This window comes from Aotus nancymaae, unplaced genomic scaffold, assembly GCF_030222135.1.
Source record: "Aotus nancymaae isolate 86718 unplaced genomic scaffold, 86718_ANA_hifiasm-v0.15.2.pri h1tg000028l, whole genome shotgun sequence".
Lineage (NCBI taxonomy): Eukaryota > Metazoa > Chordata > Mammalia > Primates > Aotidae > Aotus > Aotus nancymaae.
In genome coordinates, this window is record NW_026988441.1 from 15,409,928 (window position 1) to 15,437,680 (window position 27,753).

The 27,753-nt window shown below is 55.7% G+C and overlaps 3 protein-coding genes across 4 annotated transcripts; 1 reads left to right on the top strand and 2 right to left on the bottom strand.

The window, feature by feature from the left end:
• Window positions 1–2,499: 2,499 nt before the first annotated feature.
• SPRED3 (sprouty related EVH1 domain containing 3) lies at window positions 2,500–12,957 on the bottom strand. Of its 2 annotated transcripts, XM_012436186.2 has the most exons (5): window positions 11,992–12,957; window positions 10,410–10,578; window positions 10,230–10,312; window positions 7,707–7,850; window positions 2,500–7,006 (listed from the first exon to the last, which is right to left on the bottom strand). In XM_012436186.2, the coding sequence occupies exons 1-5, from the start codon at window positions 12,166–12,168 to the stop codon at window positions 6,341–6,343; spliced, it is 1,239 nt and encodes a 412-aa protein (XP_012291609.2). In that variant the 5' UTR covers window positions 12,169–12,957; the 3' UTR covers window positions 2,500–6,340. The 2 variants fall into 2 exon arrangements, with proteins under 2 accessions (XP_012291609.2, XP_064237420.1); XM_064381350.1 differs by lacking the exon at window positions 11,992–12,957 and having other exon boundaries at window positions 6,341–7,006; window positions 10,230–10,259; window positions 10,410–11,940.
• Window positions 12,958–15,212: 2,255 nt separating this feature from the next.
• GGN (gametogenetin) lies at window positions 15,213–18,265 on the top strand. Its single transcript, XM_012436197.3, has 3 exons — window positions 15,213–16,668; window positions 16,708–17,143; window positions 18,044–18,265. The coding sequence occupies exons 1-3, from the start codon at window positions 15,213–15,215 to the stop codon at window positions 18,159–18,161; spliced, it is 2,010 nt and encodes a 669-aa protein (XP_012291620.2). The 3' UTR covers window positions 18,162–18,265.
• A 464-nt stretch (window positions 18,266–18,729) lies between these two features.
• On the bottom strand, window positions 18,730–27,481 carry PSMD8 (proteasome 26S subunit, non-ATPase 8). The gene is made up of 7 exons (XM_012436212.2): window positions 27,091–27,481; window positions 25,845–25,917; window positions 25,623–25,725; window positions 22,817–22,982; window positions 21,519–21,619; window positions 20,288–20,399; window positions 18,730–19,284 (listed from the first exon to the last, which is right to left on the bottom strand). The coding sequence occupies exons 1-7, from the start codon at window positions 27,448–27,450 to the stop codon at window positions 19,147–19,149; spliced, it is 1,053 nt and encodes a 350-aa protein (XP_012291635.1). The 5' UTR covers window positions 27,451–27,481; the 3' UTR covers window positions 18,730–19,146.
• Window positions 27,482–27,753: the final 272 nt, after the last annotated feature.

A 27,753-nucleotide genomic window follows, 5' to 3' on the forward strand; every position in this document is an offset into this window, starting at 1 on the left:
CTGAACCAATTTCTACTGTTATTACCACTATTGATTTGTTGCTGTCGCTAAGAAAACATTGTAACAGAGCTCATCTCTTCCTTACTGTATCCTGGTATCCAGTAGTTCCTAGACATTCTGCTGGAAGTTGGGGATGGACCAGGAGCCTGGAGGGAAGAACAGGGTTAGAACTTTTTCCCTGGCTGGGTGTGGTGGCTCACACCTGTAATCCCAGCACTTTGGGAAGCTGAGGCGGGCAGATCATGAGGTCAAGAGATTGAGACCATCCTGGCCAACATGGTGAAACCCTGTCTCCGCTAAAAATACAAAAATTACACACCTGTAATCCCAGCTACTCGGGGGCTGAGGCAGGAGAATTGCTTGAACCTGGGAGGTGAAGGTTGCGATAAGCAAAGACTGCCACTGCACCCAGCCTGAGTGACAAGAGTGAAACTCCATCTTTAAAAAAAAAAAAAGAGAGAGAGAGAAAGAACTTGTTCCTCAAGGGCAGATCTGAGTAACACCATAACCCTGTTTACCCCAAGACAGCACACTTTGGGGGCCATTTGTTGACCTCAATCAAATGTTAAAAATTGCCCAGAGGCAGGCTACAGTGACTCCCACCTGTAATCCCTGCACTTCAAGAGGCTGAGGTGAGAGGATCACCTGAGCCCAGGAGTTTAAGACCAGACCAGGCAACATAGTGAGACCTCATCTCTACGAAAACATTTTTAAAATTAGCCAGGCTTGGTGGTATGCACCTGTAATCCTAACTACTCAGGAGGCTGAGGTGAGAGGATCACCTGAGCCCAGGAGTTTAAGACCTGACCAGGCAACATAGTGAGACCTCATCTCTACAAAAACATTTTTAAAATTAGCCAGGCTTGGTGGTATGCACCTGTAATCCCAGCTACTCAGGAGGCTGAGGTGGGGGGATCACTTGAGCTCACGAGTTTGAGGCTGCAGTGAGCTGTGATCATGCCACTGCACTCCAGCCTGGGCAATGAACTCAAAAATAAAACAAAAGCCCGGTGCAGTGGCTCACACCTGTAATCTTAGCACTTTGGGAGGCCATGGCAGGCAGATCACCTGAGGTCGGGAGTTTGAGACCAGCCTGACCAACATGGAGAAAACCATCTCTACTAAAAATCCAAAATTAGCCAGGCATGGTGGTACATGCCTGTAATCCCAGCTACTCAGGAAGGTGAGGCAGGAGAATCGCTTAAACCCGGGAGGCGGAGGTTGCGGTGAGCTGAGATAGTGCCATTGCACTCCAGCCTGGGCCACAAGAGCGAAACCACGTCTCAAAAAATAAAAAAAAATTGGCCGGGCGCGGTGGCTCACGCCTGTAATCCCAGCACTTTGGGAGGCCGAGACGGGTGGATCACGAGGTCAAGAGATCGAGACCATCCTGGTCAACACGGTGAAACCCCGTTTCTACTAAAAATACAAAAATTAGCTGGGCATGGTGGTGCGTGCCTGTAATCTCAGCTACTCAGGAGGCTGAGGCAGGAGAATTGCCTGAACCCAGGAGACGGAGGTTGCGGTGAGCTGAGATCGCGCCATTGCACTCCAGCCTGGGTAACAAGAGCGAAACTCCGTCTCAAAAAATAAATAAATAAATAAATAAATAAATAAATAAATAAAATAAAAATAAAAAAAATAAGAAATTGGATGTCAGTTGGAAAAAATAAAAAATAAATAAATTACTCCAGCCAAAAACCTGGACTTAGAACCTTGACTCCTCCTCTCTTTATCGCAAACCGCATATATAAATCCGTGGATTCTACTTACAAAGTGGTCCCAGCAGCTGCCCACTTCTCTGCCCTCCAGGGCCCTCGCCCTGGGCCTGTCCACTGATGTCCTGAACCATCACAGCAGCCTCCTCTCTGTCAAGCTGCCCCCTCCCCAACTCCCACTCTGTTGACCACTTGCAGCAGAGGGAGCCTGTGAACACCTGAGGTGTTCAGGTCACATCCCTCCCACGTTTGAAACTTCCTGTGGCTCCGTCTTAGGGCAAAAACCAAAGTCCTCTCAATGGCCTGCAAGGCCTTACACGTTTGCCCCGTCGCCTCTCAGCCCTCATCTCCTGGCACCTTCTTCTTTGCTTCCTCCCCTCTTAACTCCCTGAACCTCCTCAGATTTCCCTGACACACTCCTGCTTCAGGCCCTTGCACTAGCTGTTTCCTTTACTTAAAATACCCTTCCCTGCAGACATCCTCAGGACTCCCTCAGGGTTTTATTCAAATGCCAGCTCCTGGCCGGGCATGGTGGTTCATACCTGTAATCCTAGCACTTTGGGAGACCAAGGCGGACAGATCACTTGAGGTCAGGAGTTCGAGACCAGCCTGGCCAACATGGTGAAACCCCCGTCTCTACTCAAAATACAAAAATGAGCCAGGCATTGTGGCGCGTGCCTGTAATCCCAGCTACTCAGGAGACTGAGGCAGGAGAATCGCTTGAACCCGGGAGGCAGAGGCTGCAGTGAACGGAAATCGTGCCACTGCACTCCAGCCTGGGCGACAGAGCCAGACTCCATCTCAAAAACACAACAACGAATGCTGGCTCCTGAGGAGCCCTAACCTGGCCACTGCAGCTGAAACGGCCTGTATCCCGTTCCCACTTGCTTTTTTTCTTTCTGCTTTATATCATTTCTAACACAGTAAGTCATTTACTCATTGTCTCCCCTACTATAAAGGGACTTCTGTCTGCTCTGCCCACTGCTTTTTCTCGAGTGCTTTCAACAGGGCTTGGCATGTAATAGGTGCTCAATAAATGCACTTGTTGAGTGTCTTATAAAACTCAAGGGTCTGACGGGACCAAAGGATGTGGAGGAGAAGGGAGAATTTAAGTCGGAGACTGGTCTGGCAGTTCAGGAAGGTGAGTGGGCGGGGTGCACAGAGGGAAATAAATAACACAGGCTCAGACTTTGTCACAGACATTTCTTGGAGCAGATCTCATGCCCCCTCCCCCAGTTAACAAGGCTGGGTCTTTGGCCCCCATCCTCCCCACCGTTTCAGCCTGCACTGACACTAACGATATTGAGGTCACAGACTGGCTTAGAATCAAGATCAGGAAGATATATGTTGGGGTGCCTCCCCCAAATCTGGGGGCCAAGCATCCGATCTGAGGGGGAAGCGGCTGGGAAATTGGGCCTGGGGGCTCCAGGGGCTGAGGTCTTCCTGGCTCCCAGGGCGGCCCTCCATGCACCCCTGATTTGGGGGCAGTGAAGGGGAATCATGGATCAGAGGTGGGTCTCAGCAGGGAGCAGGACTGGGAGGCCTGGGAGAGGTGCTGCTGGGAAGTGGCGGCCAGGGGACCTTTCCCCAGGCCCCACCGCTTCATCTGCAGATCCCACAGCACCATACAGCACTCTGGTCCCCTGTCCCACCCCTCCCCAAAACGAGGTAGGTTAAGAATGGAGCTTCCCCCCCGCCCACCACGGAAGGGGGGAGACCGAGGCACAGAGAGGGGCATGGGGACCCAGGCTGCCCCAGCCCCCAATCCCTCCGCCTTCAGCTCTGGTGGGTCTGACAGTGATGAGAGCTGGGCAGAGTGAGGAGGGGAGAGACACCCTGCTTTTCTCTCACCCATCCGAGGGTCTGGCTGGGAGAGCTAAATCTCACAGGTTCCGGATATAATAAATAGTTAATAATTTAAAGGAAGAGACAGAAGACCTATCCCTTGAACCCCAACAAGGCCATCCAAGTCTGGGTAATGAAGAAAGGTAAGTGCACAGTTCCAGATGCTTGGGGCCAGACGCAGATCCCAAGCCCATACAACATTGAGACTGTCTTGCTCCAAGACCTTGACGCCCCCATACAGGACACCAGATCTTCAATCCACGGGAAGTCCCATTTCACTTGGGGGGAAAAACCTGTGGCACCCCCCCTGCCACAGAAGAGACTCAGCGGGCTATGAAACAGGCTTTCAAACTTCCTGAAGCAACCTCCAACTCTAAAGTGGAAGAGAGCCGGGCACGGTGGCTCACACCTGTAACCCCAACACTTTGGGAGGTCAAGGTGGGTGGATCATGAAGTCAGGAGTTCAAGACCAGCCTGGCCAACATGGTGAAACCCCATATCTACTCAAAATACAATTAGCCGGGTTTGGTGGCACGCACCTGTAATCCCAACTACTCAGGAGGCTGAGGGAGGAGAATGGTTTGAACCCAGGAGGCGGAGGTTGTGGTGAGCCGATATCATGCCACTGCACTCCAGCCTGACCGATAGAGCAAGACTCCCTCTCAAAAAAAAGATAAAAATAAAGTGGAAGAGAAGGGGTTAATGGAGTGGGAGAACATAAAAGGTTGGACTTGAACCTGGACTAGGGATCAAGGTTGGGCTTGAAGGAGGATCTGCAAGGCTGGGGGGTCGTAGGGGGTGGGCAGCAGAGCCATACCTAGCCTAAAAGCTTCCATCACACAGTTCCTTGGGCCCCAGTGTGGCCAGCAGACTGTGGTGTGACTTCCAGCTCCTCTCAACCCTGGGCTGTGTGCCTTCACTTAATGAAGAGCCTGCATAATCTGTATAATCACCTGTGACAATGCTGAGTCCTAGAGGTGACAGTAAGGGAGCTCCTAGTTGGTCCTTTGTCCTTTTTTTTTAGAGACAGGGCCTCACTACATTGCCCAGGCTGGTCTCAAACTCCTGGCCTCACGTGATCCTCCTTCCTTGGCCTCCCAAAGTGCTGGGATTACAAGGCATGAACCACTGCACCCCACCCTGGGTGGTCCCACAAAGAGTTCCAAATGATAGGGATCCCACCCTAAGATAAAGGGGTCATCCTGAGGATTGCCAGGGGCTTGGGCTGGGATCCTTGGGACCAGAATTCCAGAGTCTAGAACCTTGGGGTTTTGGGGGCCTATGGATGGCAGGATTCAAGGGGCAGCAGGTCTCAGAGGACGTACAGGTAGGGCTGGGAGATTCAGGTGGAGAGGCAGCTCAGGCTTCATCACGCTAGAGAGGTTTGAGTCCAAAGAAATCTGGGGTCCGAGGGTGCTGGGGTCTTGGGGCACCTCAAATCTGAATGCCTCTGATGTGGAGGGACCAAGGTCTTGGATCAGGAACAATCGTAATATTGTAGAGGCTTGAGCCTTGCATTTGGGGGTCAGTGGCACCTTGGGGTCTTGCATCCAGTGCTCCTAAAGTACCTTCAGGTCACTCAGGGGCTGAGGTCCCAGGGGGTCAGAGGTCTGGGTCGCCATGAGCATCCCATCTTCTGGGAGCTGGACTCCCAGCCCTTGGGGGGTTGGGGGTCTGTGGGTAGAAGGAGGCTGAAGATTCCAGGGCATTTGGGGTCTCAAAATCCAGGTCCAGGAGGGACTGCAAGAGAAGGCTGTTTGAGAACTCGAGACCAGTATCTCAGCCCTGAGGTGTTGGTGGCCTTTAGTCGCACATCTGAGGACACCAGGCACCTCTGAGTCCTATAAATGATATCCAAAGCTCCTGAGAACACTGGCTTGGGGGCGGGTGGGCCTATGTAGGTCTTTGATCCCTGGCTTCCAGAGCATCTTGGTGTCTGATATCTGGATCTTGGGGGGCTCTGGGATGGGTCTCCCACATCATTTTGGTCAGAGAGCATCTCGTGCTTGAGCATATCCAAGTGCTCAGTGCATCTTAAGTGTTTTGGGGTCCTGGGGTGTCTGGGGACTCCCTGAACACCTTAGACTTCAGCGTTCCTGGATTGGAGACCAGGTCTGTGGGCACTCGGTAGTGGGTAGGTTTGGGGGCAGCATCTGGAGATTCCAGAGCACAAGAGAGTTTCAAACTCTTGAAACTGTCTCGGGGGTCCTGCTGTCTCAGGGGTACTGGGACTAGGAGAATGTATCAGATGCAGGGGCACCAGGTCTTAGGTGAACATTCAGGGACTGTTTGGGGGTGACTCTAGGTCCTGCGGTCTCAAGATCTGATCTGGGAGTTGAATAAAGGCAGAGTCAGGCATGGGCAACTCCTGACTAATTGTGGGGCTGTAATCTGATGGACATGGTGCCAGGCATGACTGTGGTCTAGATTGTTCATTTCAACAGGGACCTGCCCTCTCCAGGATCTATGCGCTCTCTGGCCCTTCTGAGATGCAAAGTAAGGGACGCCTGGAGCCTCCTCCTTGGGGGTGGGGATGGGGGAACGCCAGAACACAGGACGCCTGGGACCTCTTGGACAGACATCCCAGTGAAGCTGGGGCTGGGGTCTCTCAGTCCTAGGTTTGGGGTCCGGGTTCCAGGTCTGAGATCTCTCAGTCCAAACTCAAGCTCCAAGTTCCGGGTGTGCCTAGGTTTGGGTTTTAGGTCCGAATGGAGTCCAGGGTCCTGGACCCTCAATTTTGGGCCCTTGGGCCGGCTAGGGGACCCGCCAAGCCGTCCTCACCGCGCAGCCTCCTCGTGGCGACCCCCGCAGCCGGCGCAGCCACATCGCGCTGCAACCCAGTGGCACGCGCGCAGGGGCGCGTAGCAGCAGAGGCAGGGCACTGCCAGGGAGAGCGCGGCCAGCGCGGCCCAGCGCGCAGCAGGGCGCGGGTGGCCCGGCTCGCAGGCACATGGGTCCGAGAAGTCGCCCTCGGCGTCCGACAGGCAGTGGTAGAGCAAGCTCTCGGCGCACCACAGGCAGCTCAGACGGCGCACCAGGAGGCGACCAGGGTCTGGGGCCTCTGCGCAGCGGCCGCCACGCCCGTCCGCTCGGCGGCGGAAGAGCGCTCGGCAATGCACGCAGCGCGCTGCCTCCTCCGCCTCCGGGGAGGCCTTGGCAGGAGCAGAGGCCGGGCCTGGGCCTGGGGGTGGGCGAGCTGGGGGCGCTGGGGGCGCAGCCTCGGTCAAAGGGGCAGGTAGTGCCGCTGGGGGCCCCAGGGCAGCGCCCCTCAACGCTCCGGTCTTGGCGAAGCGCACGACGCAAGTGGACAGGGTGAGGGGCGCAGGTGGCCCGGAGCGCCGGTAATCCTCGTAGCCGCGGCCGCCCCACCCCGGGCCCCCTGCCCCTGCCAGGGGCTCTGACGGCTCTGGAATCCCAGTGAACGGCAGAAGCGGAGGGTAGCTCTGCAGGACGAAGGGACAAGGAGATCAGAATCCATCCCAGTCTCAGCCCCAAGGATCCAATTCTCTAGCACCCTCTTGGGTCTGGGATTCAGATTTTCAAGACCCTAGCTCTCTTCTCTCCCACGATCCCTCAATCCCCACTTTTCTCCAAGAACAGACAGAAGAATCCACACACGAAGCCCACACCTTTAAAGACCCAGAGGCCGAAGGTTCCCAGTCCTGTCCTCTCTTAAGATCCGAGCCCCAGCTCCCGGGCCCCCTCTACCTTGAGATCCAGGGGTTCTGGACCCCAGCCACCTCCTCCTCAAGGGCTCAGGAGTTTGGTACCTGGGCCCCTTTTACCGTCCTGGGTACCGACTCCCCCGCCCTCCTCGTGAGTTAAGCAGTCCTCTTCCATGTGTTCCTCAAATATATTCTGAAAATGGTACCAAACCCCTCTGGACTTCGGCACCCCTCAAAATCTCCAGGAGCACAGGAGACTCGGGAAGCCCGCACCCAAGCCTCCTAGAAACCCAGGCCTCCAAGCCTCTCCCTATTTCCCCGCTGCTTTCTCGCAGTCCCGCCCAGTTATCAGGTCAGCCATCCCCTGGGATCTGTGTTCCCCGCCCCTGCCCCCGCTTCCCGGGCCAGGTGTCCCGCTCCCTTAGGGCCCCGACTGCACCGCCCCATTCCCCCCGGAGCCCAGGCTTCCGGTTCGCACCTGAGCAGAGGAGCTGCGGCGCTGGGGGGGCGTGGCCGGCCCGAAGCCTGAAGTTGACTCCATCGTGATGATGGGGGCCGCAGCGGCGCTGGGAGGCATCTCCTGGCGGCTGTGACTGGAGGAGGAGTCGCTGTCCACGTGGGACTGGAGGAGATTGGTGGCCTCAGCTCGGGGACACGCCCCCGCACAGCCGACGCCCTCACGTGGACCCCTCCCATTGAGAGCGAGGGCTCTGCGGCCAGGAAGGCCTGGGTTCAAACCCCGACTCTGTCACTGACTGGTCGTGTGACCTCCAGCAAGTGAGCTCACCTCTTTGAGCCTCAGTTTCCTCCTCTGTAAAACGGGGATCCTAAGAGTACCTATTCATAAGGATGCGGTTAGGGCCACTGCCAAGGGCACAGCACATGCCTGAAGTACTGGTAGAGCTGGAAATGGTTACTATTATTTTTGTGGCACCCTTCTGATCAGATCAGCTCGCCAAACCTACAGAACAACGAATGGTCTTCCCCCTCCTCAGAACCCCTCTCCCCTGGGCAGCCAGCTGCCTTCCTTGTTCAGTCCCAGCCCCACACTGTTATTGGAGCAGTCCCACCCACTCCAAGTGTTCCCCTTCCCATGCAAACCAGGCTCTGTTCTGAAATTAGCTGAAACAGGACTTCTCAGACCCTTAGCTTCCTTTCTGGCCCTTGGGCATAATTTCTACCTCATCTGTGCATTGCCTTCAATAGACATTCATTGAGCACCCGTGACGTGCCAGACTCACAAAGACAACTGTGCAGATTCCAGAGGGAGACTAGACAGCAGAGGATCTTTCCCGGGGAAGCGCTGGATGGACAGGAACTGTCTGTGACTGTTGTGGCCCCTCTTCCATCTCCCAGGACCCTGAAATTCCACCCTTTTCTGCCCAGAGAATAGGTTTTGTTCCTCTAGGTGTTTTTAGCAACTCCCACAGTTTCCAGCAAGTGCCAAACTGCACCCAATATTATGTGCATTCATTCATTCATTCATTCATTCACTTTATTCAACACATATTTACTAAACACTTACTGTGTGCCAGGCACTGTTTCAGGCATTGGAGACACAGCAAGAAACCAACAAAAGATCTTTGCTGGCCTGGAGCTGACATTCTAGCATGGGAGATAGACAGTAAACTAATAGATAAGAAAACAGTGTTTTCAGAAAGGAAATAAGGAAAATGCCTTAGAAGATGGGAAAAAATTAGCACTAGACAAGGGACATTGACAGATTACAATTTTAAATGGAATACTTAAATTTAACTACTCAGGGAGGCCCTCCCTAAGAAGATGATATTTGTGTAAAGCCCTAAAAGAAACAAAAGGAATGAGTCCCGAGCAACTCTGAGAAAGAGTATTCCAGGCAATAGCCAGTGCAAAGGTCCTGGGGTAGTACTGTGCGTGCCATGTCAGAATAACAGTGAGGAGGCCATGTGGCTGGAGTTGAGTAAGCGAGGGGGCCAGACACACAGAGCCAGATGGCATGGGATCTCATGGGCCACCGTAAGGACTTTGTCCTTTACCTGAGTGAGCTGGGGCCCTGGGAGGGTTCTGAGTGTGGGAGGGGCATGATCTGACTCAATGACTCAGCCGTTGATAGGGATCCTCTGGCTGTGTGTGGGGGCGGGAGGGAAGGAGTTGACAGTGAGAAGCTGTTGAGATGGTCCAGCTGGGAGGTGCATTTGGACAGTACCAGCTTGGAGGCAGATTGTGATGGTTTGCAAAGTGGAACTACTATTTCCTGAGGGATGAGATGAGACACATAAAAGGTAAGAGGAGTCAGGAGGACTCCAAGCTTTACAGCCTGAGTAACTGGAAGCATGGAGATGTCATTAATTTGTTCATCCATTTATTTTTACTATTTATTCATTTTTATTGTTTATGTATTTTTTCTTTTCTTTTTTGTGAGATGCAGTCTCGCTCTGTCACCTAGGCTGGAATGCAGTGGCATCATCTCGGCTCACTGACACCTCTGCCTCCCTGGTTCAAGCGATTCTCCTTCCTCAGCCTCCTAAATAGCTGGGATTACAGGTGTGCGCCACCACACCTGGCTAATTTTTGTATTTTTAGTAGAGACAGGGTTTTACCATGTTGCCAGGCTGGTCTCGAACACCTGACCTCATGATCTGCCCACCTTGGCCTCCCAAAGTGCTGGGATTACAGGTGTAAGTCACTGTGTATTGTTTACATGTTTTTTTAATTTCTGGCTTTCCACACTAGAATAGAAGCTCCAGGAGGAAAGGAACTTTTTGTTCACTGATGGAACCCAGTGTCTAAAACACTGCCTGGTATACAGAAAGTGCACAATAAGGACCATTGAGTGAATGTGTGAATCATGACATGGCAGAGACTAGAATAACTGGGATTGAATTGACACTTATATTTCAGGCCCAATTTGGTGTCCCTGACATGTGGCATGGTGCCTGCTACACAGTAGGTGCTCAAGAATGTTCATAGAATAAAAACAAAATCCCTGTCCCCCCAGCAGAGAGGCCTCCTGGACACTCACCGTCAGAGGGCAGGGGGTCTCTGCAGTGTCCTGGGAAGGAGAGGAGGAGGAGGATGAGGAGGAGGAGGAGGGGGTGAGTGAGCCTGGGGCAGGGAGAGAGGCAGAGAGTGAGTTCCCTCAGCCCAGCTTCTCCTCCCGATCCCAGTCCAGCCCCCGGCGCACACCACCTGGGCTGCTCACCTCGACCCAGCGCGGCCAGCGCAGCCAGCAGGCTCTTCTGGAACTCATCAGCCTCTGCAGGGCTCTGAAACGTCAGTCCAAACTTGCAGTCACCCAGGCTCCAGTGGTGAAAGATGGGATTCACCTTGTTGTAAACCAAGCCTGGCTTCAGGGTACACTCCAAGGTCGTCTGAGGGGCAGGAGGAGAGCAGGGTCAGATACCCCGCCCCAGACATGCCTGTGACATCTCCTCCATCACCAGCCCCCGTGCATACCCTGGTGTCTTCTCACAAACCTCATTTCCCAATCCTAGGTGTACCCCTGAACCCTGATCAACACTGATACAACTCCCCAATTTTACTTCTGTTTTTTGAGACAGTCTTGCTCTGTCACCCAGGCTGGAGCGCAGTGGTGTGCTCATGCTCACTACAGCCTCAACCTCCCAGTCTCAAGCGATCCTCTCACCTCAGCCTCCCAAAGTGCTGGGATTACAGGCATGAGCCCACATGCCCAGCTACCCCCAATTTTCCTAAACATACCTCTGATACTCCAATATTTTCCCAACCCCTTGATCCCTACCTTTTCCTAATACCTCCCTCTGATACCCCTCTAGAAACCCCAAATCTTACCGAATGCCTCAAAACATTATTAACCCCTTTCTGGCTCTAATACTTCCCAGACTACTGAACATCTCACAGTATTATTGTTAATCCTCTTCTAATAATAATCTCTGGAAACTTTACCCAAAAATGTTCTCCTTTTTTTTTTTTTTTTAGATGAGCTCTCTCTGTGTTGCTCAGGCTGGTCTCAAACTCCTGGGCTCAAGCAATCCTCCTGCCTCAGTCTCATGAGTGGCTGGGATTATAGGCATGCTACTGTACCCACTACTTACCCCAAAATAGTCTTATTAAACTTCCACAGATTCCCCCTCAGGTGCTAGCCAACACCCTATTGACGTTCCCTCAAATCCTTGCCAAGTATCGCCATATTCCTTCACTCCATTTCAAATCCCCTCACTGACTCTTGCTCTGAAACAAAACCTTTCCCTCAAGCCTTTCACACAATCCGTATCTTTCTACTATACCCTTAGCTGAAACTTCAACACTGTCCCTCCAAATGGTGCCAGACAGCCCAGTTATTCCCGATGAACCCACATACAGAATTGTCAAATGTTTCTGACACTTTCAAATGGACCCGAACAAAAGCTTCCTTCTACTAGGGCAGACAGGGTGGTGTAGGGCCTTGGGGCGAAGATCTCTGAGCAAGATGGAGGGTTCTGAGCAGAAGAGGGACACGGTCTGAGTCGGATGGAGGCAGTGCCCCCTGTGGAACAGACTGCAGTTGGAGTGGGGAGCAGTACAGGGAGACAGTGAGGAGGCTGCTGTGACAGTCAGCTGGAAATGACAGTGGACAGGACCTTCTTAACACCCCATGTATCCTGAAATTCCCAACTCTTATCCATAGGACAGATACTCACTCCCAAACTTCACACCCCAGTTTGATTTCTACGCTGGGAGGCAGCCTGACCTCTGCTCCACACGCCAGCCCCACTCCCCTCCCTTCCCAGGTCCCCACCCTGCCCGCATGCCCCAGGGTGGCTCACTTTCTGGTCCCGGAGGCGCTCCCCGTGGATGACGTAGTGCCCCTGGCGGGCCCCCCCCTCGGGCCTGGACCCTCGGACCCGACACACGCTCACCTGGCTGAGGCCCCCGCCCCCCACAGGCAGCCAGCCCCCACTGGAGTCATCTCGGGCCATCACCACAGCTCGGACCCGCACCATGTACCTGCAGGAGGAGAGGGGAAGGACAGGGACAACACAGTCATGAGCTTGAATCCTGCTCTCTCATGGAATGTTCCTCCAACCCTCACCTCCCCTCCAACTTCATTTCTCATGTCCGGGTCCACTGCACCCTAAGCTAGCAATACCCACCTCAAGCCCATTGCCACCCCCTTCCACTCTGGCTCCTTTCTTCCTCATGCCATCGCTTCTCTCCCACTCTATCTTCTTCTCCATGTCTGCCCTTTCTCTGTCCCCACCTTTCCCCCATCTCTCCGCCCCCACCCCCATAGCCCTGGTGTTGCACTCCCCTCCCCCTCCTACTCATCCCTATCACCCCCTTCTCCTCCCTCAGCACATACCCACAGCCCCACCCAGCGCTCCCCCTCACAGCTGGGTGCCTGCGCATATATATTTTCTCTGGGCCCATCAACTCAGCTCCCTTTCTCCCAGTCCTGCCTCCGCACCCTGTCGTCCAGGCCACAGGCTGGGTGAGAAACCCAGGCTCTTTCCACCCCCCCATCCCTTCCCGGATTTATGAATGAGACCGGATGCAAAGCTCACTGAGTCACCCAGCAACGGGAGATGGGCAGGGAACAGGGAGAGAACCAGAAATGGCCAGAAAGAGAGACTGAGAGGGAGATGGAGGCAGAGGAAGTCAGAAACGGGCGACCGAAGACACATCCAGAGAGCATTTCATTCACAAAAATCAAGGCTGCTCCCTCAGGCCCCAGCTGAGGGAAACCAAGGGGGAAAGATGGGGTTGGGGGGAGATTGATCCTTCCTCCCTCTTCCCTTCCCGCCCCCCCAGCCCCAGCATCCTTCAGAACCATTTTACCCCGCCCCCCAGCTCGGGGGACGTAGCCCTCCGCCCAGTAATCGGGATCAGCGTCCAGCCCCTCACTGCCACCCAGCACAGGGACCTTGGCGTCCCAACCTTAGGGACCCGGGCGAGCTCTAGCCCCCTCCCCCACCTGCAGGCTGCTGGGTTTCCCTGGCCCTTCGGGAGGGGAAGGGGCGGCCGCAGCGCCCCCAGCCCCCTTTTCTCAATGGGATGGGATTTTGTGAATGAGCAGTCACGTGACGCTGCTTCCTTTGTCCGCCCGCCTCCCCCGACAACAGGTGAAGCAGGGAATGAGGGCAGGGGTCCCACCAGGGCCTAGCTGGAATAAGGCACTGGTATTTCAGGGTGTCCTACCCTCCCCACACATCCTCTGTTGCCCGGGGGGAGTGGTCCTGAGCGTTCCTCATGGTGAGGGTCCAGGACGGAATTTTGTGAATGGGGCATCCTTGGAGAAGGTCCAGACCCCCCAAATGAAGACCGGTACCCTGAATGTCTGTCACGCAGTTTGGGGGGTTCCCACTCCCTAGTCCCCCCAGCCGGGGCCCGAGGGGCGCCTGGGTGGGCAGAAGGCGCAGCGCGGTCCTGGCCGCCCCCTCATCGGGCCAGGCAGTCTGTCAGCCCCCGCCGCCTCGCCCCCCTCGGCACCTGCCTGAGAGGCTCCGGCCGGGCTCCGAGCGGCGGCGATGCGGCCTCCTCCTCCTCCTTTTCGTTCCGGCTCCCTCGCAGGCTCCGGCGGCGCTGGAGACGGGCACCGGGAGCCGGGGCGAGGGGGGAGGGAGGGGGAACCTGGAAGACGGGTGGGGGGGGGAAGGGGCGGCTTGGGGGAGGGGTAAGAGCGAGGCGGGCTTACTTGCCCGCTGGGTCCTAGAGCCCGGCACTAGCTCCAGAGAGCAGCCCCCCAGCCCCCATTTTCTTAAGATCCAGAGGGAATCCCCCACTTCTCCATCCATCTGCGCCATTGGTCCCTAATGCTATGAGGAGGGGACAAGGGCAGGGACAGGGACTGGTCTCAAGGTCCTAAAGAGGCGGTGGTCTACGCTGTGACTTCCAAACAGGAGGGGCTGAGTGCCTGGCAGGGTTCGATAAGGGGTGGGGCGAGAGGGGAGCCTTCACAAGGGGGTGGGGTTGGAGGGCCTGGGTATAAAGAGGTTTGGATGCTGAAGACCAGGACTAGTGCGTGCGTCACGGAAGGGGCGGGCCCACGGTGGATGGGCCTTCGGGGCACTCCGGGGGAAGGAGAAGGTCTTGCGAAGCGATGTAGCTGGGTCTTAAAAAGGCGGAGCCTAGAGGTAAATTGCCTTAGGGGCGGGGCAGATGAGAGGTCCAAAGGGGAGGAGCGACGCATCGGCGCTTGCATGGGCGGGGCCTTGGGAGGGAATAAGGAGAGGGGCCAAGGAGAACGACCCAAAGGGGGCTAAGGAGAACGACCTAAAGGGGTGGAGTTTAGAACTAGAAGGCCTTGGGAGCGAGGAAGAAGACCTCCGAGTATTTCAAGGGAAGACTGCAGTTCGTAAGAGGCCTGGCTCCCGTGGGCTCGCAGGAGGGCGGGGCCTCGAGCTCCCGGGGCGGAGCCTAGATCTCGGGGTCTGTCCTCGCTGTCGCGCCCACTTGCCTTCACCCGCACCCCGTTCTTTTCGGTTATTTTCTGCTACGGCCGTTCCCTACCCTGCCCCGGGCCCAGGGGGCCGCGGTCTGAACTCTGATCGGCTGGAGGACTCGGTGAGTGGCCTCCTCTGGGCGGAGGCGGGGCCAGGGCGGAGCTTGAGGACAGGGGTGGAGCTTGAGTGTGGATGCTTGCTAGTAGATAGACCTGGAGCGGGAAGAGGTTTAGGAGTGACACCTGAGGATCTGCCGCTGCCTGGGAAGAGGGTGGGACCCAGATGATCCACAGAGAGGTGGGGAGTCAGAGTGTTAGAGATGACTGAGGGATCAGCGTGACCAGCCAAGGGGATAGGCATGAAACCTTAGTAGGTAAAGGGGCTGGGACTGAAGTATCTGCAGCAGTGTTGGGAACATGGGAAAGAAGGCGTGAGTGTCGAGGGTCGGGGAACAGGTGCGACCTAAGGACTTGGGCCTGAGAGGATCTTGGGCGGGGCCGGTGCAGATACATTAGACCAAGTGCAGTCAGCCTCGTAGGGTCGCCACGGCCCTGACAGGCTGACTGGCCTAAGTTTTTCTGACCAGACTCCGAGCTCCATCAGAAATGGGGAACACGCAGTCGGAGCCGTCCGCGGGCGGGGGCTCCCGAAAAGAGCAGGCCTCGGACCGCGTCCCCGATTCCTGCCGGACGTCCCTGGTGGAGCCCAAGGTGACCTCCCAAGCCATGCGCCTGACTCGCGGGCTGGGCGTCTGGTTTCCTGGCAGCTCCGCATCCCGGGGACTCCTGGTACCCGGGGAGTCCCAGGCCTCACCCTCGACCCTGCCCCTCACCTTAGAACGGCCCTCTCCAGTGATGCCCCCTCCTGAAGAGGCGGCCGCGGTCTCCGAACCATCCCTGGCCCCCGCGGGGACCCTATTGCCCGGCCCGTCTAAGTGGCAAAAGCCCGTGGGCACTCCAGCGCCCCGGATCCGCGGCCTGCTGGAGGCAAGCCATCATGGCCAGGGCGACCCTCCGAGCCTCCGCTCGCTGCCGCAGAAACCGCCACCGCCACCGCCACCACCCCGGCAACTATCCGTGAAGGACACTGTCCTGAGGGCTCCATCCCAATCTCCACCTTCCCTGGAGCCGTGGAAGCCGCCACCACCATTACCTTCCGAATGGCAGCCCGCAGACCGTAGAATCACTCCTGCTCTGTCCACACCCACCTCGACCCCCACAGAAAACGAGGCTGGGCGCGGCAGCCAGGGCCAGACGGCCGGCAGGGCTTGCGGAGGGGCGCCTCCCCAAGCAGGCGAAGGTGAAATGGCTCGGCCTGCGGCTTCCGAGTCCAGCCTGAGCCTGCTGTACAAAGTCACCTTCAAGTCGGGGCCCTCTTTTGCCCCTCCGACAGCCTCGAGCTCCTTAGCAGCCAAAGCTTCGCTCGAGGGTGGCGGAGGCGGCGGTCTCTTTGCTGCCTCAGGTGCCATCTCTTACACCGAGGTCCTGAAGCAAGGGCCCCTGCCTCCTGGAGCCGCTTACCCCTTGGCAGAGGTTCCGGGAGGGGCACAGGAAGCCGAGGGAGGTGATGGAGACGGCGAAGGGTGCTCTGGTCCTCCCTCGGAGCCTGCGTCCCAAGCCCGGGCCCTACCGCCGCCACCCTACACCACCTTCCCAGGCTCGAAGCCCAAATTCGACTGGATGAGCGCTCCCGACGGCCCTGAAAGCCACTTCCGCTTCAACGGGGCTGACGGAGGCGTCGGGGCGCCGCGACGGAGCGCGGCTGCACTCTCTGGGTCCTGGGGTTCCTCTCCGCCACCACCAGAGCAGATACACTCAGCTCCCGAGCCCCAGAGGCCGGCGCGTGCCCTGCTGGCGCCGCCTATGTTCATCTTCCCGGCACCCACCAAAGGCCAACCCGTGCGCCCAGGGCCTCCAGGCCTGCAGGAGTTACCACCAATGCCGCCGCCCACGCCGCCGCCTGCGTTGCCGCCCACACCGCCGCCCGCGTCGCCGCCGCCCACACCGCAGCCACCTGCGCTGCAGCCAACGCCGCTGCCGGTGGCTCCCTCACCCACCCCAGGTCCAGGCCACGCAGAGTCAGCCCTGGCTCCCACCCCAGGCCCGGGCCACGCAAAATCAGCCCTGGCTCCCACCCCAGCCCCTGCTCTGCCCCCAGCCTTAGCCGCCGACCAGACTCCGGCACCGGACCCAGCCCCATCCCTGGCTCCAGCTCCCACCACGGCTGAGCCCTCGCTGCCCGCGCCCGCGGCTGCGCCCAAGTCCCGCACGCGCAGGAAAAAGGGTTCCCGTGCAGCCCGGGGCACGACCCGTGAGGATGGCTTGCCTGGAGATGGTCCTCGCGAACGAGCTACAGCTACTGTGCCTGACAGCGGTGGTGGAGGGGGTGGTGGCAGCGGGGCCTCTCAGGCTGGGGCAGCTAACATCGGCGCTGCGCGCCACTGGCCGCCCTTCCAGGTGCTTAACTCCTGTCCCTGCAAGTGTTACTGCCGCCACCAGCCACGCCATCGCCGCCTGCCGCGCAACGTCTCTGCCTGGTGAGAAGAGGGGAGAAGGGGCCAGAGGGGATACCCCTTGAAGTACCGAACCCCAGACTCCTGGATAGAGTCCTACTCAGCCCTTTGGCTTCCTGACCCTAGAATGACCCACGGCCTTCCTCTCCACCACATTTCAAACCTAGCTGAGCTCCCACCCTGCAGGACCAAGAAGACCCTTGATCCCATGCTGACCTTTGACGGGAAAGGGGACACCCTGGCCCAGCCCTATGGCATCCGATCTCCAAGTGGACCCTTGGCCCTCCTGTACCTCTTGAGCCATCAGAGGGAGGAGGCTGGTCCCAGCTGGCCTGACACTATACACTGCCTTGACCCTATCCCTGAGGGTACCAAGGAGGACCAAGTCCCAAGCAATTCATGGATGGGGGTGAGGAGATGACTGTCTTCCTGGGACCAAAAGGGGGTAGATGCAGCCCTCAACTTTACTATGCACAGGGGCAGCCCTGAACTCCTGACCCCTCTAGCCTCTGGCAACTTCTCCTGACTGTGGGACTCAGGCTTTTAGCCACCAGAGGGCACTGCTGTCCCTCCCAGCCCTTGTGCTGGGGAGGCTCCTGAATGCCACATCCAGAGGGGACACTGCAACCTCTAGTCACCCCCTACCCACACTGAATCACCAGATCTGGCCACTGGTGTCTGATCCTGGCTCCTGGGGATGCTGAGTCACTGAGACCACTCTGGACCTCTTGAGGCTTAGTTGGGACACTCACCAGCCCTCAGCATCTTTTCCTATGAAGTGGACACAGCCCTGCCTTAAACTGCCTTTGGGATGTTCCAACATGGCTTTCAGAAGCTTCCGTATTCATAGGGGGACAGGGAGGCCCTAGAAGGGGTAGGGACCTGGTCACATTGTGGGGCTTTGCCCTCTACCCTCCTGTCTAGGCTGAGCACGTCCACCAACCACCTGCGTGAGCCGCCCTGGGTTACCACCATCAAGCTGGCCGGCTCCTTGGTGGCTGGGCTGGAGCACTACGACCTGCAGACCACCCATTCCAACTGAGTGTAGTCGGGCCAATGACTTCCACCTTCCTCTACGTGCCAATAAAATAACCAATCCAGATGCCAGCAGCTTGTCAATCACTTGCCAAGGGCTGGAGGGGTAGGGTGCAGCAGGGTCGCCATTAAAGCACATCTTGGAAACAATCAGGAGGCCAGACCAGAGCAGCAGCAACTGAGGTTCCATTCATCCAGCACCCAGACTGATGGGACCAGGGCAGGATCTCATTCCCCTTCATCCATAAGCCCCGATTCTGAGCTGACCTGGTACCAAGCTCGGAGGCTCGGCACAAACCACTTGGCAAAGGAGTGACCATTCCCATTTTACAGTTGGGAAACTGACTCTGGAAGACTTGACATTTCCACATCCCACAAGGGATTCAGCCAGATTTGGACCCCACGCCTGGAACACTTTCCCAAGAATTTCAAGGCAGGAAACCTAGGCTGGTGGGTGTGCGAGGAGGTCCTCGATCACTGCGCTGGCTCAGGAAAAGTGGGACCCATGACAAGCCCACACCTTTTGTTCCACAAAGGGCTCAAACTGGTAGCCCACAGATGGGTTCCATCTCACATGTCATTCGAAAAACTGTTTAATTCATTGCCAACATTTTTTTCTTTTTAATGGGACACTTCACCCCTTTTGTTGAAAAACTCCGGTACCCTGGCCCAGCATTCCTGTGTGTCCACAGCTGGCTAGAACAATCCCCCTACCTGGGGCCACAGTGCTGCTGGGTCCCACAGTGGGCATCTGTGTTTGAGACCCTAAGCAATGGCCCCCAGAGGCTGCCCAGTTGGAGGGTGTTATCTCCAACCTCTGAGCGCCCCAAAACTTCCAAGTTCTTCAGAGATAAGAACCTGTCTCTCCGCCATCCCAAGTGGGGAGACAAGCGCCTGGAAGAGAGAATGTCAATCCACCTTTATTGGAGGAAACCCTGTGCTGTAACTGTTTTAAATAACTCGTGACCTGCCCCAGCCAGTGCCCGGTGGGCTCAGACGATCATCTCCAGCTGCCGGGCATACTCGATGACCTGTTTGGCCAGTTCCGTGGAGGGAATGGTGGTGTCTTCTGGCTTCTGCTGCTGGCTGGCAAAACTGTAGTAGTTGTTGGGGCCCAGGACCCACCCTCGCTGCAGGAAGGGAGGGATTAGAGATGGGTGGGGTGATCACAAAGGCACCATCTCCACCCCATAGAGCCAGCACTTGCCAATGTGTGCTATGCTCCCTCTTCTCACCAAATCTCCTCTACCCCAAGGACTCTTTGCAAGTAACTTCCCCTCTCTGTGCCTCAGTTTCTGTGTTGAGACTGGGACCCTAATTACATACCTCTCTGGGTCGACTGTGAGGATTCAGTGAATCAACACCTTTAAAGTGCTCAGAATAGTGTTTGGCCAGAGTCATCTATCAGTATCAGCTGTCACCATCACTCAAATGCAATTTCACCTTGTTTTTTCCCCAGTTTCACTCTTGTCACCCAGGCTGGAGTGCAATGGCGTCATCTCAGCTCACCGCAACCTCTGCCTCCTGGGTTCAAGCAATTCTTCTGCCTCAGCCTCCCAAGTAGCTGGGATTACAGGCACCTGCCACCACGTCCGGCTAATTTTTTGTATTTTTTTTAGTAGAGACGGGGTTTCTCCATGTTGGCCAGGCTGGTCTTGAACTCCTGACCTCAGATGATCCTCCCACCTTGGCCTCCCAAAGTGAGCCGAGGTGAAAGGATCCACCTTAGTGGATGTGAGCCACCGTGCCCAGCCCAATTTTACCTTCCATAGCCTGGTCCTGGCCCCCCGCCTGCCAACACCAAGCATTGTTCATGCTCAAATGCCTGAGACTAAATGAAGCAAAGTCTTGCAGAAAAAGCTGCCACCTCTAAGAAATTTTCATAAAGACAGCAGCCAACATGCGTGCAGCACCCACCTCCAGCTGGTGTCAGGTGCTAAGCTCATCCCATGTATTAAGCTCTAGCCTCATTCTGTGGATAGAGAAACTGATGCTCAGAGAGCTTTGGCAGCTTGCCTAGAGTCACACAGTTGAACTTAAACTTGGGCAGTCTTATTCATGTCCCTCTAGGCTACCCCACAGTTGTGACTGCACCCCTTGGTCCCACGGCCCCTTGCCCTGTACCCCAGCCACCTTCTTGGCGTAGTCTGTCATCTTTTTGGGTGTGTTGAAGAAGAGGATCCGCGTGGCCTCAGTGAAAAGGATTTTCTCGTAGGCCTTCTCGATGCACCCAGCAATCTCATCCCTGGGGGAGATGAGAAGCTCCTCATTACTGAGCATCGACAACCTCCCAGGCCCTATCCCCCTAGACCTGCCCCGTGTCAGCTCTGACCGTGGAGTTCAGCACTGATGGCAGGAATATGTGAGGGGCCCTGTTCCATTCATCAAAGCTCAGAGGGGGAGAAACTTGACCAGACTCGCAAAGCAAGCAAGAGCTACAGGGGATCCCCACCGAGAGCTCTGACTCCTGGGCCCACGCTCTGAATCCCACTCCCAGCCACAGGATTTCAGGTCTGAAACCCAGCTTGGGATTCACATGAGGGCGTCTCTTCACATAACACCCTTCACCAGGGCACTGCACCCCACTTCATAGATCCTGACGGGGTTCCTTGTACCCATCAAAAGGCACCATGAACAACACTGAAGTAGAAAAAGAGCAAGGCATGAAGTCGCTGTAGTGGGGGAGGAGCTTAGCTCTGGGGAAAAGCCAGTGACTGGCAGGAGTGCCTCCCACATCTCAGGCCATGCGGTGGGTGGTGGGTACTGGCTACCACCCCTCACTTGAGTGTCTCTGGGCTTGCCTTTGCCACATAAAGAATGGAAACTCATTCCAATCTGGTGCTCTGCCTGAGTGAACCAGCTTGGCCACCACTTCGATACTCTTTTACTCCTCAAGGGACTTGTATATCACATCTGCCTGCCCATGTGATGTCGCTTGTGCATACAGCAACCCAAGGGGCTGCTGGGATTTGGTGACCTCATTCTAGAGAAGGGGAAACTGAGGGTTCCACAGTTTTGGTGACCTGAGGTGAAGTCTCATGACTCACTGGATGGGCATCTGGGATGGAAGACGGGCGAAGACAGGCAGCACAGTCCATGCCTGCTGAATTAAGCCCATGCTCAGGCTGGACACATGTGGCCACACATCTCAGCAGCCAAGGGTGGTGAGTGAGATAAGGGCTATTATCCACAATCCCACGCCCAGGCCCAATTCACTGAAAAGGAGTCCTGAGGTGCTAGGAGCATGAGAAACACGCCTAGCCTACCCAGACAACCAGTGGCTGGAATGAGATTCAGACTCAGAGCTGTCTGACTCAAGCCCAAGTTCCTTCCACACCCCACGGGGCCCGGGCCTGCCACGCACCTGATAGTGTCCAGCAGGATGTCAATGAAGAAGGTGTAGCTCTCGGCGGGGATGTTTCCCTTGGCCAGGAACACCTTGTTGTAGCTGCCCTCCATCAGGTACTGCAGAGGCCAGGAAGGGGAAGACGAGAGTCAAGAGGAGGCTGCACGGGGCCTACCTGTGTGGGCCTCGTCACACTCCCAATGCCCCTGTAAGCCCTACGCTGCCAGAACACCCTTTGCCACACAGCCACACCCCTTCCCTGGATACCCCCTGTTCCAGAAAGCCCTTGCTGGTTTATACACACACACGCTCACACACTCTCTCTCTCTCCCCCTTCCTCCCTCCTTCCTTCCCTCGATTCCCCCAAGCCTGCTCTGGGGTGGCATCTCATTATCTCAACTTCTTCCAATTATCCATCTATTCTCCAGGAGGGAGACGGGGCTGGCTCCACTCCAGGCTCGTCCCTGTACACCTGTGCCTGAACTGTGCTGCCTGCCATAACTGCCGTCTCTCCCACCCTCTCCCCACTGACGAAATCCTCCCATAAGACGTCAACTCCAGGAACAACTTCCTAACCTTAGGTCTAAGGCTTTGCCCTGGCCCTGCTCACTTTGTTCCGAAAACACTGTCTTCCTGGCTGTCCCTCAACAGACATGGTGCTGCCTTAGGACACCTGGACTGGCTGGTCCCTCTGCCTGGCTGTCCACAGGGTTCAGTTCCTCACCCTTTTCTTTTTTAAAAAAACATTTGTTTTTACTTATTTTTTTAATAGAGATAGAATCTCACTGTCACCCAGGCTGGAATACAGTGGTGTGATCACAGCTCACTGAAGCCTTGAACTCCTGGGCTCAAGCGGTCCTCCTGCCTCAGCCTCCCAAAGTGCTAGGATTACAGGTGTGAGCCAGTTCCTCACCCTTTTCAAGTCTTTCTCCAATTTCACCTTTTTAGCGAGGCCTTCTGATTCCCAAGTAACTGTAACCCCTGCCCCTACCTCTCCACCCTCCTTCCTTTTCCCCACAGCACTCAGCATCTGACAGACCGTGCAGGCCACTCACTCTTCGGGCTTACTATCTGCTTCTGCCCTCAGTGTCACCACCACAAGATCATGGATTTCATCTGCTTGGCTCACTGCACAGTCTGACAACCTACCACAGTGCCAGGCACACAGCAGGGACTCACTATTTGCTGAGCAAACAAGATGAGTCCGTGGGTGGAAAGATGGGTGAACCCTGGCCACCCTTTCAGGAAAGCCCTCCTAAGGCCATCCCTGCACCAGCCCCTCTGGCCAGGCCCTCCCCTGCCCCTTGCGGTCTCACTTGCTCCAGGGACACAGGGTGCTTGATGTAGACATTGGTCTGGATGTCCTTGGCAGGCAGCCGCTCCAACTCTGTGTGGAACTCAGCCACCCGGTTCTGGGACAGCAGGAAGAGGAGGTTGAGGCCCAAGAGCTGGTGCATGTAGGCTGACTCGGGGAGCTGCTCCCTGTGGACCAGAGAAGGAGGATTTAGGGACCTAGCAAGCCCTCTATCCCCGGATTTAGGCATCCTCACCACTGCCCCAGGCATCTCCCTGAAGAGGTATCAAGTCTTGGGTTTTCATATGAGGAAACCGTGGCCCAAAGATGCATGAATAATTCACTTGTAAGTCATACCGACCCATGCGAGTCACCTCACTTCAGTGAAATGACAGCCTCAGTTTCCCAAAGTGTAAACTGCGTATCACCACAGTTATCTTTCTTTTTTTGAGATGGAGCCTTGCTCTGTTGCCCAGGTTGGAGTGAGTGGCATAATCTTGGCTCACCTCCCCCTCCTGGGTTCAAGTGATTCTCCTGCCTCAGCCTCCCAAGTAGCTGGGATTACAGATGTGCACCACCACGCCCAGCTAATATTTTGTATATATATATATATATATATTTTTTTTTTTTGAGACGGAGTTTCGCTCTTGTTACCCAGGCTGGAGTGCAATGGCACGATCTCGGCTCACCGCAACCTCCACCTCCTGGGTTCAGGCAATTCTCCTGCCTCAGCCTCCTGAGTAGCTGGGATTACAGGCACGCGTCACCAGGCCCAGCTAATTTTTTGTATTTTTAGTAGAGACGGGGTTTCACTGTGTTGACCAGGATGGTCTCGATCTCTTGACCTCGTGATCCACCCGCCTCGGCCTCCCAAAGTGCTGGGATTATAGGCGTGAGCCACCGCTCCCGGCTGTATTTTTTTTTTCAAAGAGACGAGGTCTCGCTATGTTGCCCAGGCTGGAGTGCAGTGGCTATTCACAGGCGCGATCCCACTACTGATCAGCACAAGAGTTTTGACCTGCTCCATTTCCGACCTGGGCTGGTTCACCCCTCCTTAGGCAACCTGATGGTCCCCCACTCCCGGGAGGTCACCATATTGATGCCGAACTTAGTGTGGACACCCAATCGGCATAGTGTACTATAGCCCAGAACTCCTGGGCTCAAGTGATCCTCCAGCCTCAGCCTTCCATGTAGCTGGGATTACAGGCATGCACCACTGTCCCTGGCATATTTTGTATTTTTTAGTAAAGATAGGGTTAGCCAGGATGGTCTCAATCTCCTGACCTCATGATCCGCCCGCCTTGGCCTCCCAAAGTGCCAATTACAGGTGTGAGCCACCGTGCCCGGCCTTTTTAAAATTCTGAGACAGGGTCTTGCCCTGTCATGCAGGCTCACTACAGCCTCGACTTCCCATGCTCAAGCCATCCTCCCACCTCAGACTCCCAAGTAGCTGGGACTACAGGCACACATCATCATGCCCAGCTAATTTTTTTGCATTTTTTTTTTTTTTGTAGTGACAGGATTTCGCCATATTGGCCAGACAGGTCTGGAACGCTGGGGCTCAAGTGATCCTCCTGTCTCAGCCTCCCAAACTGCTGGGATGACAGGCATGTGCCATCATGCCCGGCTTCACAGTATCCATTTTGTAGAGATGGGTTGAATGAACAAGGGTTAAGTGAATTAAATGATTCAACCCAGGTAAAGTGATTAAAACAATACCTGGCCCAAATAAACACGAAGTGTTCGCTATAATTGTATTAAGAGTCACTGGAGTCAGGTATAATGGCTCAACACCTATAATCCCAACACTCTGGGGGGCCAAGGCAGGAGGATCACTTGTAGCCAGGAGTTTGAGACCAGCCTGGAAGAAAAGCAAGACCTATCTCTACAAAAAATTAAAATAAAAGAGCCAGGAGTGGTGGTGTGCACCTGTAGCCCTAGCTACTTGAGAGGCTAAAGTCAGGAGGATCACTTGAGCCCAGGAGGTCAAGGCTGTGGTGAGCCATGACTGCACTACTGCACTCCAACCTGTGCAACAGAGTAAGACCCTGTCTCCAAAAATAAATAAATACATAAATAAAAGAATCACCACTCCTTACTTACTCAGGAAACTGAGAGAGGTAAAGTCATTTTCTCAAGCCCTCATAATCAGGAAGTGGCTGCAAGTTTCAAAGCCAGGTTTGTCTGATGTCAAATTCCCAATTGTTAATCTGTGCAGGTATCATTCAGTTTTATATTCAACACATATCCAGTGAGCCCCTCCTCTGGGCCTGGCCCTGTGGTAGGCAGTGCTAGGACATAGCAGTAACCAAGACAGTTTCAGACTCTGCCTTTAGAAAGCTCACGGTCCAGTGAAAGGGCTGGGGTGGGCAGGCACAGGCAGAGGGCTCAGAGCTGGAACTGCACTGGCAGCCACAGGAAAGAACTTGGTCTTGTGCCTGAGGACCATGGAGAGCCATGGCAGGTTCTGAGCAGGGTATGGACACTGTCAAATTTTAGTGTCACACAATCCTACTGGATGGCACGGGAGTCTGAGTCAGAGGGGCAAGGCTGGGGCCAGGGCAAGTGAAAGGCGATGGCAGCCCCATTGGGCAGAGAGAAGGCAGTGTGGGATGTGTAGGGGGAGGCCGACTAGATCCTATGAGACTGGATCACACAAGCAAAGTCTCAGGACCTCCAAGCCAACCCCCAACCCTATAGCCACTGAGGACAAAACTAAGCCAGCAGGAGTTCCCAGGCGAAGGAGGAGGACCCAAGTGGCCGGAGCTCCAGAGATAAAGGAGCCGCCATGCAACCACCCCCCAATCGGGGGCAGGGCCCATCCTCACTTGTAATCAAAGTAGTAGCATTTGAGCTGGGCCATGTAGCGCTCGAAGGAGGGGATGTCCTTGCGGAGGATGCTCCACTGGGCCCCGATCTCCAGTATGTCCCCTGTGGGTGACAGAGTGAGCTCTCAGGAGGTGACTGAGGTCCCTTCCCCAGCCACCACCGCTACCATTCCTGCCATGACCCCCAACTCATCATCGTCCACCAACCGCAGTGACACTCACGGGCCAAAATGAGCTGCTGTTTGGTCAACTTGGTTCCTGTGGTTGGCAAGAAGTTGAGCTCCAGAAGGACTAGCTGATGGGGAGGGGAGAGAGGGAAGAAAGAAAAGATGGAAATTCAAATACAGATTACTTACCTGCTCTATGCTTTGGTCTTTCCACCTGGAAAATGGAGCTAACCGTCATCATGACTCATGAGGAGTCCCTCCTCATAAAGCACTCAAAACAGGGCCTGAGCACACAACACATGCCCATTTAAGATTACATCACATTACAATTATTAACAGCCCCACTGGGTAAACAAGGGGAGACACTCAGTGCCTGACCCAGTGGAATGACGCGGCAGGGGGAACCAGCACATTCAATTCTTGGCCGATCTTCCCCATGCTCTATTGGGGAAGGGGTAGCTGGGCTATCCCCAAAACCTATATTTGGGAGGTGGAGGTCCAAATCTCCCCCCACAGTTCAGCCCGTACATCATTCCTTAGTAGACTCAGTAGCTTGTTCCAAACCACTGCATTTACGCTCCCTCCCAAAACGCGCTTGGTCTCAAGCACTCTGAGCCTCGAATTCTTGTTCTCTACCTTTAAGAGTCTTTCCTAGGCTCAGTCCTGCCTTCACAACTAGGCTGTCCCCTCTCCCCAGAGACGCGACCCGAAGCGCCAGATCTCTCACAGCCTAACCCAGCCTGGTCTTAACCACACACTCCCTACAAAGCCCACCTTTTCAGCCTCATTCTTTTATCACTCTGGGCAGTCCTCATTTCCCACTTGGTCTTGCCTGGAATCCGCCATCAGGAAAAGCCCGAACCCCAATCCTGCCACTCCGACCAGGTAAGCCTCCGAGCACCAAAATTCTAACCCCTCACTCAGTTCTGCCATCACGAGTCTTTCCATCATTCCCCCACCATCCCTGCGTGGGTCCATTCCAGTCATCTCTCACTTAAAAAAGATTGTAGAGACAGAGTCTCGCTTTGTTGTTCAGGCTGATTTGAACTCCTGGCCTCTGTCTCTCAAAGGGTTGCGATTACAGACGTGAGCCACCGCGCCCGGTCCCTCTCTCGCTTCTTGACCCCCTCCGGGCCCGCACCTTGGCTGTTTCAAATCTTTCGCCCCATCGGATCCCCTAGCCCGCCTCAGTCTCGCTGGCACCGCGGTGTCTTCCGTGGCCCGGGACTTGTTTGGGTCCAGACACCTCGTAGCGCCCCTCACGCCCGCAACACTCGGTTTCCTGGGCCTGCCGACCTTACCTTGAGCCGGCCCAGCTCTTCCCCGCACTTGCTAAGATTGGGGCTTTTACGGTTCCACTCGCCCTTGAGTTGCTCGTACATGCCGGCCGCAGCCTGCAGGACAGCGCCCGAAGGCGCCGCAGCCCCGGAGCTCGAGAAGCTGGCCGCCCCGTTCACCGCCGCAGCCGCCATCTTGCGTGATGCGGCAAACCCACTGCCTGATTTACGGCAGCGCCGCCTACAAACGCTCGCCCGGCGGAAGTGGGGCCGAGAGGTGGAGCCCAAGGCCCGGGGCGGGGCTACAACCTGCCTCCGCCCGCCCCGGGTAGCCCGCTGTCGCTCTCGAGGTGGCGCCCTCGGAGCCCTGCCCTTAATGAACATGTCAGTTGGAGCTCCACCTCTGTCGTCACTCAAGATGGTGACCGGAAGTAGGGTTTTGCCCTAAGCGAAAAATGACAGCTGTCTCAACGCCATCCACTCCGCCCCCCAACCTCACGGTTCCAGTAATAAATATGGCTGCCCTGGCTTCACCCAGTGTTCGGGACGCTACGTAACTGTCCTGGGGGTTTTGCCTTCAGAGCAGCTTTTCCAAGCCAAGAGGTGGCAATGTCGTGCCATTTGGAAAGCGGTGTTATTCTCATTTTATAGACAGGCTTTTAGAGGCTGGGTAACCTTCCAAAGGAC